The following is a 14,624-nucleotide window of genomic DNA, read 5'->3' on the forward strand; positions in this document are numbered from 1 at the left end:
CAATTTGATCCAATTCGGTTCATTTTGGTCTACTTTGATTTATTTTTATGCACTTACATAATGGGAAAAGACATATTTGGGTTGAAAGCACCTAATTTTAATCCAAATTTAATTAAAAATATATATAATCTCAAATTCGCAATATCTAAAATCTTAAGCATAACATTTATTATTGCTATGCTTTTCTTTATCCATATTAATGTAGCATTTCTGTCCACTTTGGTAAGACTAAATTTAAATGAAAGTCTTTCTAAACATAAAGGCTATGAATATACAAATGTAATCTTTAGGGCAATTATTCATTTATTTTTTTAAAAAATACTTGTGATTGGAAACTAAAAAATACAATACCAGAACGTATGAACCAAAAATAGAGTTTTAAAAATCACAATGATTCATCAATATAAAATAGAGTTACAAGAAAGAAAAAAAAATCAAGAGAAAGAAAATAACCACTTTTCAAGAGAGAATGTGAGTGAGAATAATAAGAAATTTATAGATAATAATATGGGAATAAATATAGTAATATATATATATATATATAGTACTAGACTCCAAATTATCTAAGTCATGTTATGTAATAAAATAACGTAATATTCTTATATACTATCTTTATAATGCAATATGATAACATCTATGAAATTAGAGGAAAAAAAAGGATAACAACTTAAAAACACAAAACTTAATCACGTCAACCCAACGTAGAGTTTCAAATAATACAAAAATTCATCCAACCTAAAGTAGAGATGCAATAAAAATACTTTAAAAAATCCACCAAAAATGGGGAAAAAGAGAGAAAGCGAGAGATAGAGAAATAACATTTTGTGTGTGGGAAAACTATGTATAAGATGTAAAGAGAATTGTAAATTTATAATAAGAGGAGAGGAATAAAAAAAGCAAAAAATAAAGGAAGATAAAGGGATACAGGAAAAGTTATATCAAGGTAGATAGTAATGAGGAGATGAAAAAGGTAAAAGGGAGAGGAGAAGTTAGAGAAACTATAACAATAAGTTAGGAAATTAATAAGAAAGAAAGAGAGTTAAAAATAAGAGAGAGAATGTTGAGAATTGGTGAATGATGTGGCTTGATAGGAGCATAGCAAAAATAAATACTACGCTCCAACTTTTAAATATAAATATATATATATATATGTATATAGATATTGATTAACACCGTCTTATGTTATTTTAATCATATTATGTATTTGTGGGTTCTAGTTAGTTAAATTTATAAAGTCTTTGATGGTTGAATAAGAGATTTGGAGGTTCAATTCTCGCCTATACCAAAAACTGATTGGTATTTTGGTCTGGTAATAAAGAACTTTCATCAGAAGCGAGCTCCATAGGTTGAAACTTTTAAAAAAAAAAAAAAAAAAATCTGTATTTAAGCTGATGAATTTTTCTGTGCATTACATGGGTTAATAACTAGTTGTAAAAATTTTCCTGTGCATCAAACGTGTTAACGACTAGTTGTAAAAATATAGCTGGCATTTAGTTTTTCTATCATAATATTTAGCTAGAAGGCTGTCCAAATAATTTATTCCAATTTTAGTTTTTACCAATTATTTTCAATGAAAGTACCGAAATAAAATGGATTTTAAAGTGAAAACAAACGGACGCCATTTTGAACCACAAAAAGTTATCGTCCTATTCACAGCCTTTTTTGAAACCATTGGGAAAACATCATTATAAAGAATCCTTTATTTATTTATTTTGATAGTAAAAGAATTTGGAGTATCAAAAAAAAAAGAATGCACTTTGTTGTAGTGATATAACATGTTAGACATTCAATTTTGGTTTTCTTTTTTCAAAGAAAAAAAAAAGGTGGTGTTTAAGCTTGGTACGTATGTGATTGTTGTGACTGCATTTCAACTTTCTAGAATATGCTAGGTCGTATATGCCTGGGTTTCAAAATTCAAATGTTTATCTTAACTCCAGAGTGTAATCCATTGAGTTTTGGACAACATCAATCAACATGAAGTTGACAACGTCAAGCTCTCCCTTCTACACCTACACCATGGAAAATAGGTTTCAATAGATTTCAGTTCAGCTTGAACTTATGGTCAGATTTGTTTGTTTATATCGCAAATCTGATATAATGAAATTAAATCTGATTGTTAATGCTTTGATTACTATTTTTAATTCATTTAATGCCCAAAAGGATGGAAGAAAAAAAAAATCAAAGAAAGTGATAGATTTGGTTGGTCTTCCTAGCTTATTATTCATGAACGAAACTTAAATACAGTTTTTCAATATGCTTAAATTGAAACACATGTCAGCAATCTATATTGACCATTACAGTATAAAATTTATTATCTTTTTAGAGAAAAAGTAAATTAAATTCACTTATATATTTGAATTTAATTAAGAAAATGTATTGCATCTAACTAAGATGTCTAAGTTTTATCGATTATTTATTTTTTAACAATTCTTTTTCTTCTTCCTAATATTCTTTAACCACTTCTATCTTAACTACTTTTCAACTCACATGATGACCAGGACAAATTTGGAGTAGGCGATCTCATCACCGAATCTTAATGCTAAGGTCACTCTAAATTTTATTACAACAAGTTAACAAATTGATATAACAATCAATGTAATTGATGGATTTCAATAACATAATAAACAATAACATTTTTTTTTGGTAGTTTTGTGAGACATGAATTTATAAAAGTTATATAGTAAAATTTGTATTATCCCTACTCTCTAGCATTACTTGCTTCGAAAAAATCCATTGATTTTTTTTTAAGATTAAAGAAATAGTTAAAACTTTCAAGTTCAAAACACCTATATTCTCAAAGGGGCTACACTCTCCAATTTATGCCATTAATTAAATCACTTGAACTTGATTTAATTAATAATTAAAAAAAATGTGCAATATGAACCATGTCATTTTCGGGATCAAATATTTAGTTTACAATTTGGTAGTCAAAGATGGAAATTAGGTTATATACAAAGATATTTAATGCGGCTCTATGTGTTGTACGACAGCATGGAAAATTGAAGCACAAGACAAAGATTAGGCTCGTTATGGTGTACATGAGAGTTCCAATACCTTGGACATACATACAATTTTAATCTTCTTCTCATGATGAAAGTACATAATATCTCATAATAAATTTCTTGAGCACAATTTCCACGTATTTCTTCTAATCCAGGAACAACAAATTCTAATCTCATTATCTATAGAGACTTTTATCAACAAGAAAAAAGTTGTTAAACTCATGTCTTTATCTTCAAACTTGAATTCCAAGAAATTATGACTTAGTCTTCCCGATAGGTTTTTATCCATGTATAATCTTTCTATTCACGTAAACAAGACCCAGAAAAAATTGTTGATTAACGAGGCATTACAAGCCAAGGGCCAACACAAGTGAGTCCAGTGGTGGAGTCAGAAAATTTTCTTAGGGGAGGTCGGTGAGTACATTTTGTGTAATTTTTAGATTTATTACCAAATGTAAAAGAAAATTAATGAAAATTTTCAAAAGCTATGAATGGAAAAGCAAACATGCAAACGAATGGAAAAGGTTGCTCACAAATTACGTTAGTCAGCTAGGGATGGCCACAGCTAGCTTGGGATACAGCATGTGAGCTGAAAATGAATGTATTCAATTTAAGTAGCTGTGCCTATTTTTTGGTAGGCTTTTTTCATTTAACTGTAGTTCAGCTTCAGTCTACCTCAAATAAACTATATCTTAATATATTATGCAATTTTTTTTCCTTTTTTTTTTAAATTTAGTAAATAATGGTTTTACTGCATAAATTAGTAGACAAATTGACAAACGAGGAAGAGGTACTAAACCCAACATTACTTTTATATCCCAAATCCTCCAAATTAAAAAAAAATTACATATATAGGCAATCGTTTTATTTTATTCTAGTTATGATTGCAAGGGGATAAACATAGCAAAATGACTAGTGCTTCAAGGCACTTACAAACATTTTTTTTTTTCTAATAATTGTCACCTCCAAATTCTTTCTGAAGCTCTTCAACCACATTTTTGTCGAGTTGGAAGGCCTTGGTGAGAACATCAGGATTAATTGGAGGATCGGATCCAAAGACAGCATCTGCTATTGTGATTACGCCTGCATTTTGGCTGCTTAAACCAGAAATGGCAATTGCATTAGTTTTTCCCACGTTTAATTGGAAGTGAATGAGACCAATTGGAAAGACAAACACATCCCCCTTATTTAGAGTTTTGGTGAAGAGGCGATTCTCTGGGTTGGATGTTACAAAACCAACGAAGAGAGTACCCTCCACAACTACTAGAATTTCAGTGCCACGAGGGTGAGTATGGGGCGGATTTTCTCCATATGGTGCAAAGTCGATTCGAGCCAGGGATATGCCAAGAGTATTGAGGCCTGGTAATGTGTCTACATTCACGGTAGTGACATTTGACCCAACTTTATTATCTGTGTTCCCAGCAATGTTCAATCCCTCGAAGAAGAAATCTTCAGCTTTGACAAGCTTTGGATCCTTGCAGAATTTTCCATTAACGAATACTGCATAAATGAATTTTTGTTATGGACACTAACAGGTTTTTAGAATCTACTTGCTAAAAGTAAAAAACAATATCCACTCCTTAAAAACTTTTAAAATGATGATGAATATTATCACCTTTTAACAATAATCAATTGAGTTTTGCTCATACATTATCATAATATTAAAATTTTCACAATTAATGATTCCATATGCTACAATTGAAGGTTTCATCAAATACCTGCAATTATCTATAATAAAGATTTTGTTTATTATTTTACGAGAATGCCTAAGACTTCGATTCATAAAAAAAAAAAGAAAAAAAAAAAAAAAAAAAAGGCCAGGTAGCTAATAATATTTCTTCCATTAATATTCTGGTTAGTGTAGATTCATCACATGACAAAAATAATGCCAAAACTTGAAAATGAAAAAGAAATGTACCGGCTGATTTGGAGTCGGAGTAGTCCTTAAGTGCAACACAAAAGTCCTGCAGGGGATCGGGATCAGAGGCAGAGGCAAGAGAGAATGCCAAAGCGAAGAGGGCAACAGTTACAATGTAAGCTTTCCTCATATTTCAGGCTTACTCTATCTTCTGTTCTATATATTTTTGCTTCGGGTGAGGGATGAGAAATGTTGCATGGAAAGCATGTCTATTTATAGATAAGAAACATTGAATAGGTCTATGGTTTTCCATAAGTGAATGATATATAGACTTGTTCAGTCTTCCATTATTACCAATTTTCTTTTTGATTGCCAAATTATTCTTTACCTACTTCCCCATGCCTTAAATTTTCAACAAATAAGACCAGTTCAATGAGATAATATTACAATTCTATGTTACTACGGCACAACCAATCTTAACAACTATGTGTACTAAACCTGTTTTTTATTCTTACAATGTACTTCATCGCTCATCTTTTTCCACAATTGATCTAGCTCTGAACTAATTGAACACACCATGTCTCGTATTCGATGTGTCTGTATTTCATGGGGTTGTTAATAATTAAATACTTTGGTGGAGGTTTCTGTGTGACCTTTGTTTGCCTAAATTAAATAGAATAGTTGATAATTACTATTGTAGGACCAATAATTAGATGGATTCAAAGCTTCTAGTGTGTTAGCCTATTAGGTAACTTGCTATCAACGTCCATATGCAAATCGACTTTGTCAATGGGAAGCACCTTAATAACCTTTCAAATGTGTTAGGTCCATATTTTTATGTTGGAAAAACATGAACAACAGTAACAACTTAGAACCCAGCCTTTCTAGTTTAGATATATGAACCCTAAAAATGCAATAAAAATGATAAATATTCAAAAGTCTTATTCGGTCCACATTTTTCCTATTTGGTCCAATCAGTACTCTTTGGTCCTATTTAGTCCATTCTGCCCACTATAGTTCTATTCGGTCCAATTCAATATATTGGTCTTATTCTGTCCACTTCGGTCCTATTCGCTCCATTCTGTTCACTTTAGTCTTGTTTGGTCCATTCTGCCTACTTTGGTTTTATTTAGTCCTATTTGGTCAACATTGGTCCTATTCGGTTCATTCTATCCACTTTGATCCACTTCAGTTCTATTTAGGCCATTCGGTCTACTTTCGTCTTATTCAGTTCATTTTGTTCACTTTGGTTCTATTCGGTCCATTTTTTCCACTTCGGTCCTATTCAGACTACATTGGTCCTATATGGTCCACTTCGGTCCCATTTGGTCCCATTTCAGTCTATTATATCCACTTTGGTGCTATTTGGTCCATCTTGTTCCTATTCGGTCCACTTTGTTCCATTTACTCAAATTTGGTCCATTCAGTTCATTTTGGTCCACTTCGATATATTTTTGTGCACTTACCTAATGAGAAAAGACATATTTGGGTTGAAAGCACCTAATCTAAATCCAAATTTATTAAAAAAATATATAATCTCAAACTCGTAATATCTAAAATTTTAAACATAGCATTTAATATTGTTTGCTACACTTTTGTTGATCCACTTTACTGTATCATTTCCATCCACTTCGGTACAGCTAAATTTAAGTGAAAGTCTTTCTAAACATAAAGGCTATGAATATACAAATGTAATCTTTAGAGCAATTATTCATTTGTTTTAGCATAAAGGCTATGATTATACATTTAAGCAATATATATATATATATATATATATATATAATTTTTATTTAAATAAATTATTTAAATTATATATTCATTCTTTTAAAAGAGATTATCATGATAATCAAAAATCATATCAAGCTTATATTGAATATATATAATTTATATCTCTAAATATAATTGTAGAGAGAGAAGATTACTTGTGATTGGGAACTAAAAAAATATAATACCAAAACATATGAACCCAAAATAGAGTTTTAAAAATCACAATGATTCATCATTATAAAATAGAGTTGCAAGAAAGAATAAAAAATCAAGAGAAATAAAATAACCACTTTTCATGAGAGAATGTGAGAGAGAATAATAAGAAATTTATAGAAAACAATATGAGAATAAAAATAGTAAAAAAAAAAATAGCAATAGACATCAAATTATCCAAGTCATGTTATGTAATAAAATAACATTATGTTCTTATATTCTATTTTTATAATGCAATATGATAACATCTATGAAATCAAAGAAAATAAAAAAGATAATAACTTAAAAACACAAATATTAATCACATCAACCCAAAGTAGAGTTTCAAATAATACAAAAATTCATCCAACCTAAAGTAGAGATGCAGTAAAAATATTTTTAAAAAATCCGCCAAAAATGGAAAAAAGAGAGAAAGAAAGATATAGAAATAACATTTTGTGTGTGAGAAAAACTATGTATAAGATGTGAAAGCAAATTAGAAATTTATAATAAGAGGAGGGGAATAAGAAAAGTAAAAAATAAAGGAAGATAAAAGGATAGAAGAAAAGTGATATTAATGTAGATAGTAATGAGGAGAAGAAAAAGGTAAAAGGGAGAGGAAAAGTTAGAGAAAGTTTAACAATAGATTAAACTCTTTCTCAAAAAAAAAAAAAAAAATCTGTATTTAAGCTGATGAAATTTCCCGTGCATTACATGAGTTAACAACTGGTTGTAAAAAGTTTCCTATGCATCAAACGGGTTAACGACTAGTTGTAAAAATATAATTGACATTAAGATTTTCTATCACAATATTTAGCTAGAAGGCTGTCCAAATAATTTATCCCAATTTTAGTTTTTACCAATTATTTTCATGGAAAGTACCGAAGTAAAATGGATTTTAAAGTGAAAACAAACGGACGCCATTTTGAACCACAAAATGTTATCGTCCTCCTATTCACAACTTTTTTTGCAACCACTGGGAAATACATCATTAAAAAGAATCCTTTATTTATTTATTTTGATAATACAAGAATATGGCTTATAAAAAAAAAAAGAATGCACTTTGTTGTAGTGATATAACATGTTAGACATTCAATTTTTGGTTTTCTATTTTTAAAGAAAAAAAAAAGGTGGTGTTTAAGCTTGGTACGAATATGATTGTTGTGACTGCATTTCAACTTTCTAGAATATGCTGGTTGTATATGCCTGAGTTTCAAAATTCAAATGTTTATCTTAACTTCAGAGTGTAATCCATTGAGTTTTGGATAACATCAATCAACATGAAGTTGACAACATCAAGCTCTCCAATCTTCACCTGCACCATGGAAAATAGGTTTCAATAGACTTCAGTTCAGCTTGAGCTTATGGTCAACTTTGTTTATATTGCAAATCTGATTTAATGAAATTAAATCTGATTGTTAATGCATTGATTACTCGCAACTTACACTATTTTTAATTCATTTTATGCCAAAAAGGATAGAAGAAAAAAAAAAGATAAAGAAAGTGATAGATTTGGTTGGTCTTCCTAGCTTATTATTCATGGACAAAACTTAAATACAGTTTTTCAATGTGCCTAAATTGAAACACATGTCAATAATCTATATTGACCATTATAGTAGAAAATGTATTATATTTTTTTAAGATAAATTAAATTAAATTCACTTATATAATTGAATTTAATTAAGAAAATTTATTGCACTAACTAAGAAATTATATCTAAGTTTTATCGATTATTTGACTATTTTTTTCTTCTTAATATTCTTTAACCAATTCTATCTTTACTACTTTTCAACTCACATAATGACCAAGACAAATTTGGAGTAGGCGATCTCATTACCAAAACTCAAACAAGGCCCCTGCCGCTTGCATTATATGTAAGCTATCCTTAATGCTAAAGCCACTCTAAATTTTATTACAAGAAGTTAACAAATTGACATAACAATCAATGTAATTGATGGATTTCAATAACATAATAAACAATATCATTTTTTTTTTGTGAGACATAAATTTATAAAAGTTATATGGTAAAATTTGTATTATTCCTATTCTCTAGCATTAGTCACTTCGAAAAAATCCATTGATTTCCATTTTCTTTTTTCGTTTCTTTAGCAATAAAGAAATAGTTAAAACTTTCAAGTTCAAAACTCCTATATTCTCAAAGGGGCTACACTCTCCAATTTATGCCAATAATTAAATCACTTGAACTTGATTTATTTTATAATTAAAAAAAATGTGCAGTATGAACCATGTCATTTTCAGGATCGAATATTTAGTTTACAATTTGTTATTCAAGATGGAAATTAGGTCATATATAAAGAAATTTAAGGCAGCACTCTGTGTCGTAAGACAGCATGGAAAATTGAAGCACATGACAAAGATTAGGCTAATGATGAGAGTTCCAACCCCTTGGACATGCAGACAATTTTATTCCTCTTCTCATGATGAAAACCCATATATAATATCTCATAATAAATTTCTTGAACACAATTTCCACGTATTTCTTCTAATCCAGGAACAGCAAATTCTAATCTCATTTCTATTTTAGAGACTTTTGTCACCAAGACAAAAGTTGTTAAACTCGTCTTTATCTTCAAACTTGAATTCCAAGAAATTATGATTTAGTCTTCTCGATATGTTTTTATCCATCTATAATATTTTTAATCACGTAAACAAGACCCAGTAAAAATTGTTGATTAACAAGGCATTACAGGCCAAGGGCCAACACAACACCTGTAACCGATTGTAAAGTAAGTTTTATCGCTGAGAGGGCTGGTATTAGTTCCGTCAAAAAGTGAACATGCAAACGAATGGAAAAGGTTTTGCTGCATACTTGTATGCAGCAATTAGGTGCTGCCGCTGTAGAGTAATTATCTGTTAATTTATTTTATGTGTCTGAGTGTATGATAGCCCCTGTAGATTTTATGTCTTACTTTGAATGGATGAAGTTTTCGGTTTTAAATTTGAAGATTTATTTTTGTTAATTTCTGTATCTACTATGGCTGTCGATCCAAGCTAGACCAGTTTCATGTTCATCTACAATCAATATATATATATATATATATATAAATAGAGACCTCATGTGGGAAAGTATAACGTTTTGTCAAGTAGCATATTGTATAACATCCTTCTCATTTAGGCTTCCACCTTACCTAAATTTATCATTTATGTCAACCTATTAAGTAATGGCAAATGCATTTATTTCAATGTATTAATAAAATTTTAAGAATTTGTATACATTTATAACTTTACATACTTTGAATTGATATAGATGGATTTAACAAGTCATGGGAAATGTAGAAATAAAATTCAAAGAATTTGTATACATTTATAACTTTACATGCTTTGAATTGATACGAATAGATCTAAAAAGTCATGGGTAAGGTAGGAATCAAAAAACTTCTCAATTTTCAGCATAAAACTAACTTCAACCTTTCAATTTTATTCCTACATTTCTCATGACTTTTTAAATCCATCCATATCAATTCAAAGTATGTAAAATTATAAGTATATACAAATTCTTTGAATTTTATTAATACATTGAAATAAATGCATTTTCCATTACTTAATAGTTTGACATAAATGCTAAATTTAGATGAGGTGAATGCCTAAATGAGAAGAATGTCATTCAATGTGCCACTTGGCAGATTGTCGTGCTTTTCAACATGAGGTTTTTGCTTTTATATATATATATTTATATATATATATATATATATATATATATATATATGATGATTGATTGATTGATGTGGAGAAAAATAATATTTGTCCTATTCATTGAATTCAAGTCTTGCAATTTTCCATTGAAGTTAGTCTTACGTAGAAAATTGAAAAGTTTTTTAATTCCTACCTTTCCCATGACTTTTTAGATCCATCCCTATCAATTCAAATGATGTAAAGTTTTAAATGTATACAAATTCTTTGAATTTTATTCCTACATTTATAAATGTATACAAATTTTTTGAATTTTATTAATACATTAAAATAAATGCATTTGCCATTACTTAATAAGTTGACATAAATGCTAAATTTAGATAAAGTAAAAGCCTAAATGAGAAGGATGCCATACAATGTGCCACTTGACAAAACCTCATGCTTTCCCACATGATGGCAAATGCATTTATTTCAATGAATTACTAATAAAATTCAAAGAATTTGTATACATTTATAACTTTACATGCTTTGAATTGATACGGATAGATCTAAAAAGTCATGGGTAAGGTAGGAATCAAAAAAACTTCTCAATTTTCAGCATAAAACTAACTTCAACCTTTCAATTTTATTCCTACATTTCCCATGACTTTTTAAATCCATCCATATCAATTCAAAGTATGTAAAATTATAAGTGTATAAAAATTCTTTGAATTTTATTAATACATTGAAATAAATGCATTTTCCATTACTTAATAGTTTGACAAAAATGCTAAATTTAGATGAGGTGAATGCCTAAATGAGAAGAATGTCATTCAATGTGCCACTTGGCAGATTGTCGTGCTTTTCAACATGAGGTTTTTGCTTATATATATATATATATATATATATATATATATATATATATATATATATATATATATATATATTGATGATTGATTGATTGATGTGGAGAAAAATAATATTTGTCATATTCATTGAATTCAACTCTTGCAATTTTCCATTGAAGTTAGTCTTACGTAGAAAATTGAAATTTTTTTTTTAATTCCTACCTTTCCCATGACTTTTTAGATCTATCCCTATAAATTCAAATGATGTAAAGTTTTAAATGTATACAAATTCTTTGAATTTTATTCCTACATTTATAAATGTATATAAATTTTTTGAATTTTATTAATACATTAAAATAAATGCATTTGCCATTACTTAATAAGTTGACATAAATGCTAAATTTAGATAAAGTAAAAGCCTAAATGAGAAGAATGTCATACAATGTGCCACTTGGCAGAACCTCATGCTTTCCCACATGATGGCAAATGCATTTATTTCAATGAATTACTAATAAAATTCAAAGAATTTGTATACATTTATAACTTTACATGCTTTGAATTAATACAGATGGATTTAAAAATTCATGGGAAATGTATGAATAAAATTCAAAGAATTTGTATACATTAATAACTTTACATGCTTTGGATTGATACAGATGGATCTTAAAAGTCATGGGAAATTTAGGAATCAAAAAAACTTTTCAATTTTTTGCATAAGACTAACTTCAATGTAGAACTGCAAGAGTCGAATTCAATGAATTGGACAAATATTATTTGTCTCCACATTTGTCCAGTATAAATCTCTATTTCCATTGGACTTAAAAAATAAACTTCCATAATTTTCTCACAATATCTTTGTTTTACTTTCTGAGAGGTATGTTAATTTTTAAAATATTATGTTCGTCTTAAATATTTTGTTTATATTTTATGTATATGGTTTTACTTATGTAGCATTGTAATTTATTTAGACTTATTTTTTCTTATTATGTGCCAATTTATATTTTTGGTTTTCTGTATGATGCGTATACTTGGTAAGGATCTATTTTTGGCTACTTTTAGTTCAATTAAAATTGGAGGTTAAATTGTGATATTATTGCATCACTATGACATTATTTTTTCTATTGTTGTATCATGAAATTCTAAAAGTTTTTATAGCTAATTGATATATAAAACATATATAATACAAGAAAGACACGAAGGAACCAACAGGTTTGTAGGTGACAATTTCACTATGATCTGTTAACATTTCTTGGTTGCATGAATTAGAGGAATTTTCCCCCCAATGTATTTAGTTTTAGTAGAAAACCTCATAGATTAAGTGTGACTACCAATAATAGTATTTATGAAATCAATGAATCATAAATAATTTTTTATAAACTTTATCAAAATACATCGTGCATCGCGCGGGATATCAGCTAGTTTAATTATAATAGTGTTGCTCACAAATTACGTTGGTCAGCTAGGGATGGCCAAAGCTAGCTTGGGATACAGCATGTCAGCTGAAAATGGATGTATTCAATTTAAGTAGCTGTGCCTATTTTTTGGTTGGCTTTTTTCATTTAACTGTAGTTCAGCTTCAGTCTACCTCAAATAAACTGTATCTTAATATATTATGCAATTTTTTTCCTTTTTTTAAATTTAGTAAATAATGGTTTTACTGCATAAATTAATGGACAAATTGACAAACGAGGAAGAGGTACTAAACCCAACATTATTTTATATCCCAAATCCTCCAAATTAAAAAAAAATTACATATATAGGCAATCGTTTTATTTTATTCTAGTTATGATTGCAAGGGGATAAACATAGCAAAATGACTAGTGCTTCAAGGCACTTACAAACATTTTTTTTTTCTAATAATTGTCACCTCCAAATTCTTTCTGAAGCTCTTCAACCACATTTTTGTTGAGTTGGAAGGCCTTGGTGAGAACATCAGGATTAATTGGAGGATTGGATCCAAAGACAGCATCTGCTATTGTGATTACGCCTGCATTTTGGCTGCTTAAACCAGAAATGGCAATTGCATTAGTTTTTCCCACATTTAATTGGAAGTGAATGAGACCAACTGGAAAGACAAACACATCCCCCTTATTTAGAGTTTTGGTGAAGAGGCGATTCTCTGGGTTGGATGTTACAAAACCAACGAAGAGAGTACCCTTCACAACTACTAGAATTTCAGTGCCGCGAGGGTGAGTATGGGGCGGATTTTCTCCATATGGTGCAAAGTCAATTCGAGCTAGGGATATGCCAAGAGTATTGAGGCCTGGTAATGTGTCTACATTTACGGTAGTGACGTTTGACCCAACTTTATTATCTGTGTTCCCAGCAATGTTCAATCCCTCGAAGAAGAAATCTTCAGCTTTGACAAGCTTTGGATCCTTGCAGAACTTTCCATTAACGAATACTGCATAAATGAATTTTTGTTATGGACACTTTAAAAAGAATGCCTAAGACTTCGATGCAGAAAATAGTAAGGCCAGGTAGCTAATAATATTTCTTCCATTAATATTCTGGTTAGTGTAGATTGTTCACATGAGAAAAATAATGCAAAAACTTGAAAAAAGAAAAGGAAAAATATGTACCGGCTGATTTGGAGTAGTCGGAGTAGTCCTTAAGTGCAACACAAAAGTCCTGCAGGGGATCGGGGTCAGAGGCAGAGGCAAGAGAGAATGCCAAAGCGAAGAGGGCAACAGTTACAATGTAAGGTTTCCTCATATTTCAGGCTAACTCTATCTTTTGTTCTATATATTTTTGCTTCGGGTTAGGGATGAGAAATGTTGCATGGAAAGCATGTCTATTTATAGATAAGACACATTGAATAGGTATATGGTTTACCATACATCATACGTAGACTTGTTCAGTCTTCCATTATTACCAATTTTCTTTTTGATTGCCAAATTATTCTTTAACTACTACCCCATGCCTTAAATTTTCAAAAAATAAGACCAGTTCAATGAAAAAAAATTACAATTCTATGTGTATTCAACTAATTGGATGTGACGTACTGTATTTCTTCAAGGGGTTGTTAATAACTTAATATTTTGATGGAAAGTTTGTGTGACTTTTTTTCTGCCTAAATTAATTATAATGGTTGATAATTACTATTGTAGAACCAATAATTAGATGGATTCAAAGCTAGGTACGAATGTGATAGTTGTGACTGCATTTCAAGAATATTCTGGATCGTATATGCCTGGGTTTCAAAATTCAGATGCTTATCTTAACTTCAGAGTGTTATCCATTGTCTTTTGGATAGCGTCAAGTTGACAACATCAAGCTATCCAGTCTTCACCTACTCCATGGAAGATAGGTTTCAATAGACTTCAG

General features: G+C 29.6%; 2 protein-coding genes across 2 annotated transcripts; both read right to left on the reverse strand.

Moving 5' to 3' along the window:
• Positions 1-3,791: 3,791 nt before the first annotated feature.
• LOC142618866 (germin-like protein subfamily 1 member 14) lies at positions 3,792-5,127 on the reverse strand. Its single transcript, XM_075791903.1, has 2 exons — positions 4,921-5,127; positions 3,792-4,502 (listed from the first exon to the last, which is right to left on the reverse strand). The coding sequence occupies exons 1-2, from the start codon at positions 5,048-5,050 to the stop codon at positions 3,952-3,954; spliced, it is 681 nt and encodes a 226-aa protein (XP_075648018.1). The 5' UTR covers positions 5,051-5,127; the 3' UTR covers positions 3,792-3,951.
• A 7,866-nt stretch (positions 5,128-12,993) lies between these two features.
• Positions 12,994-14,066, reverse strand: LOC142619191 (germin-like protein subfamily 1 member 14). The gene is made up of 2 exons (XM_075792267.1): positions 13,880-14,066; positions 12,994-13,701 (listed from the first exon to the last, which is right to left on the reverse strand). The coding sequence occupies exons 1-2, from the start codon at positions 14,010-14,012 to the stop codon at positions 13,151-13,153; spliced, it is 684 nt and encodes a 227-aa protein (XP_075648382.1). The 5' UTR covers positions 14,013-14,066; the 3' UTR covers positions 12,994-13,150.
• Between the last annotated feature and the right edge of the window lie 558 nt (positions 14,067-14,624).

The sequence above is a fragment of the Castanea sativa genome, chromosome 12 (assembly GCF_040712315.1).
Source record: "Castanea sativa cultivar Marrone di Chiusa Pesio chromosome 12, ASM4071231v1".
Classification (NCBI taxonomy): Eukaryota; Viridiplantae; Streptophyta; class Magnoliopsida; order Fagales; family Fagaceae; genus Castanea; species Castanea sativa.